Genomic DNA, 2,054 nt, shown 5'->3' with positions numbered 1-2,054 from the left:
CTTCACTTCTAAACTGTAGTCCAAAGTATATTTCACGGCGACAGCGCCATTATTAAAATGAAAGAGCCGGTTACAAGGTGCGCAAGACCCGCGTTCGGGGAAACGCGCTCCGATAAAAACTTTTTTATTTTAGTTTAAGACGCGGGGCGCGAAGTTGGGGACCGACGACTGCCGAGGCTCTTTGTAATTGCTTGAATCAGAGTTTGCTGAGATCTACAGGGTGGCCTCAATTAGATCGGTCAGTACGAGCATGAGAAAAAAATGAAACTATAAGACATACCAAGATCTGTTCTTAGGCACCATATCATCGATTTTAATTACAAGAAAACCGGCCAAGAGCGTGTCAGACACGTCCAAGATAAGGTTCCGTAGCAAATATTTTTCTAATGGTTTCGTATTGTGTGCGGAATCTTCCAAGTTTAGGTATATTTTATACCTAAGCGGCTATGTACTCGTAAAGTACTAATAATTCTCAAACAATCTCGCAATTATTCTTGAAGGTTTGTTTAACTCGTGCAAGATTTTGATGTTATTTTATTTTTTATTAATTATGAAAAATATCTAATGATTGGATTAGGTACTAAATTTGATATATTTACTACCATCCTGAATTTTTTCAAAATTTTCCACCACACCGTAAGTGTTTAGATTTTAGAGGGGGGGGGGACGCTCGATTTTAATGAAAATTTACACTTTAAAGTTGAATATTTGGCAAACGGATCACTGAATCGAAAAAACGACATGAAATGTTAGAAGAGGTTTTAAGCAAACACTTATACTCTATAACAATACTGGCTGTAACCCTGTCTATTTAATTTGTTATTATCATTGTTGATTGTCAATATAAAATTTTACCCCAACATGGTAGCAGATGCGTATCGAAAGTATTTTAAAAATAAAATATTTGTGATGTTATATTTCTAATGAGCAAAACATAATTATTTATCCAAGAATAATTAATAACAATTTTCACAAGTTTTTTTTTCTAACAAGGCCTGTCAAAATGTCAACTTCATCAACGAGCTGCAAAATTGATATCGGTCGTTTAGAAGGAAAAGAAAATTGGTCTACATGGCGCTGCAAGGTACTGTTATTGCTAAGAGGAACGCCTGGCGGATTAGACGCTATCAACGGCAACCTAAAGCCACCTACGCACCCAGATGCAGCAGCGAACCCGGCAGCCATGGTTTCTTATCAACAAGCTCTACAAGACTATAACGAAAAAGATAGCGCCGCAATGCTTATTTTAATGGCTAATATGTCAGATGTTACTCTACAAAAAGTAATGAGGCTAACAAGCGCGAAACAGATTTGGGATGAATTACACACTCTGTTCGACGGCACATCTGAGAATAAAAGCTATAACCTTTGCTACAGCTTCTTCAGTTATCGCAAAGATCCCCTACATGACATGTCCATGCACATATCCAAATTGAAAAATATATGGCATGAATTAAAGGTTGAGCTACAAAAGGATGAAGCTAAGTATGATCTTCCAGAGATTTAATCATATGCAAGATTTTAGAAACGCTACCCGATGATAGTTACTTCCCGTTCAAATCGAGTTGGATGCTCATGTCTAAAAAGGATCGCAACATTGAGAATTTGACTGCTCAAATTTGTAGTTACGAAAGATCATTGGCGAATAAAGAAGAGGAACCTGACGCTCAAGCGCTAGTAGTACAGAACTTGAGTCATAAAACAAAGATAAAATGCGGATATTGTAAACTGTTGGGCCATAAAGTCAAGAATTGTCGTAAATGGATCTCGGATGAGAAACCTCCTAAAGAAACAAAACCATCTACATCTACAAGTCAAGCTAACAATAAAAACTTAAACCTGACTCTAATGCAAGTTGAGACTAATGAAGCAGTAACCACCTTTGAAGATCCTGACAACTGGTACGTTGATAATGGTGCCACAAGTCACGTCACCGGTCAATCTGACGTATTCTCCAGTTTTGAACATTTCACCAAGAATCAAATGGTCACTACTGCAAACGGGTCTACAACAGAAGCTATTGGAAAAGAACAGTTGAATTGATAGCAAACGTT

General features: G+C 37.4%; 1 protein-coding gene across 1 annotated transcript in view; it reads left to right on the top strand.

Moving 5' to 3' along the window:
* Positions 1-2,054, top strand: part of kug (FAT atypical cadherin kugelei) — a 32,149-nt gene that overhangs the window by 1,692 nt on the left and 28,403 nt on the right. Inside the window, 1 exon segment of the mRNA XM_074111234.1 lies at positions 1,626-1,901. Within this exon segment, the coding sequence (XP_073967335.1) occupies positions 1,626-1,901 (276 nt within the window).

Source organism: Choristoneura fumiferana, chromosome 2 (assembly GCF_025370935.1).
Source record: "Choristoneura fumiferana chromosome 2, NRCan_CFum_1, whole genome shotgun sequence".
Lineage (NCBI taxonomy): Eukaryota > Metazoa > Arthropoda > Insecta > Lepidoptera > Tortricidae > Choristoneura > Choristoneura fumiferana.
This window is presented reverse-complemented; position numbering and strand designations above follow the sequence as displayed.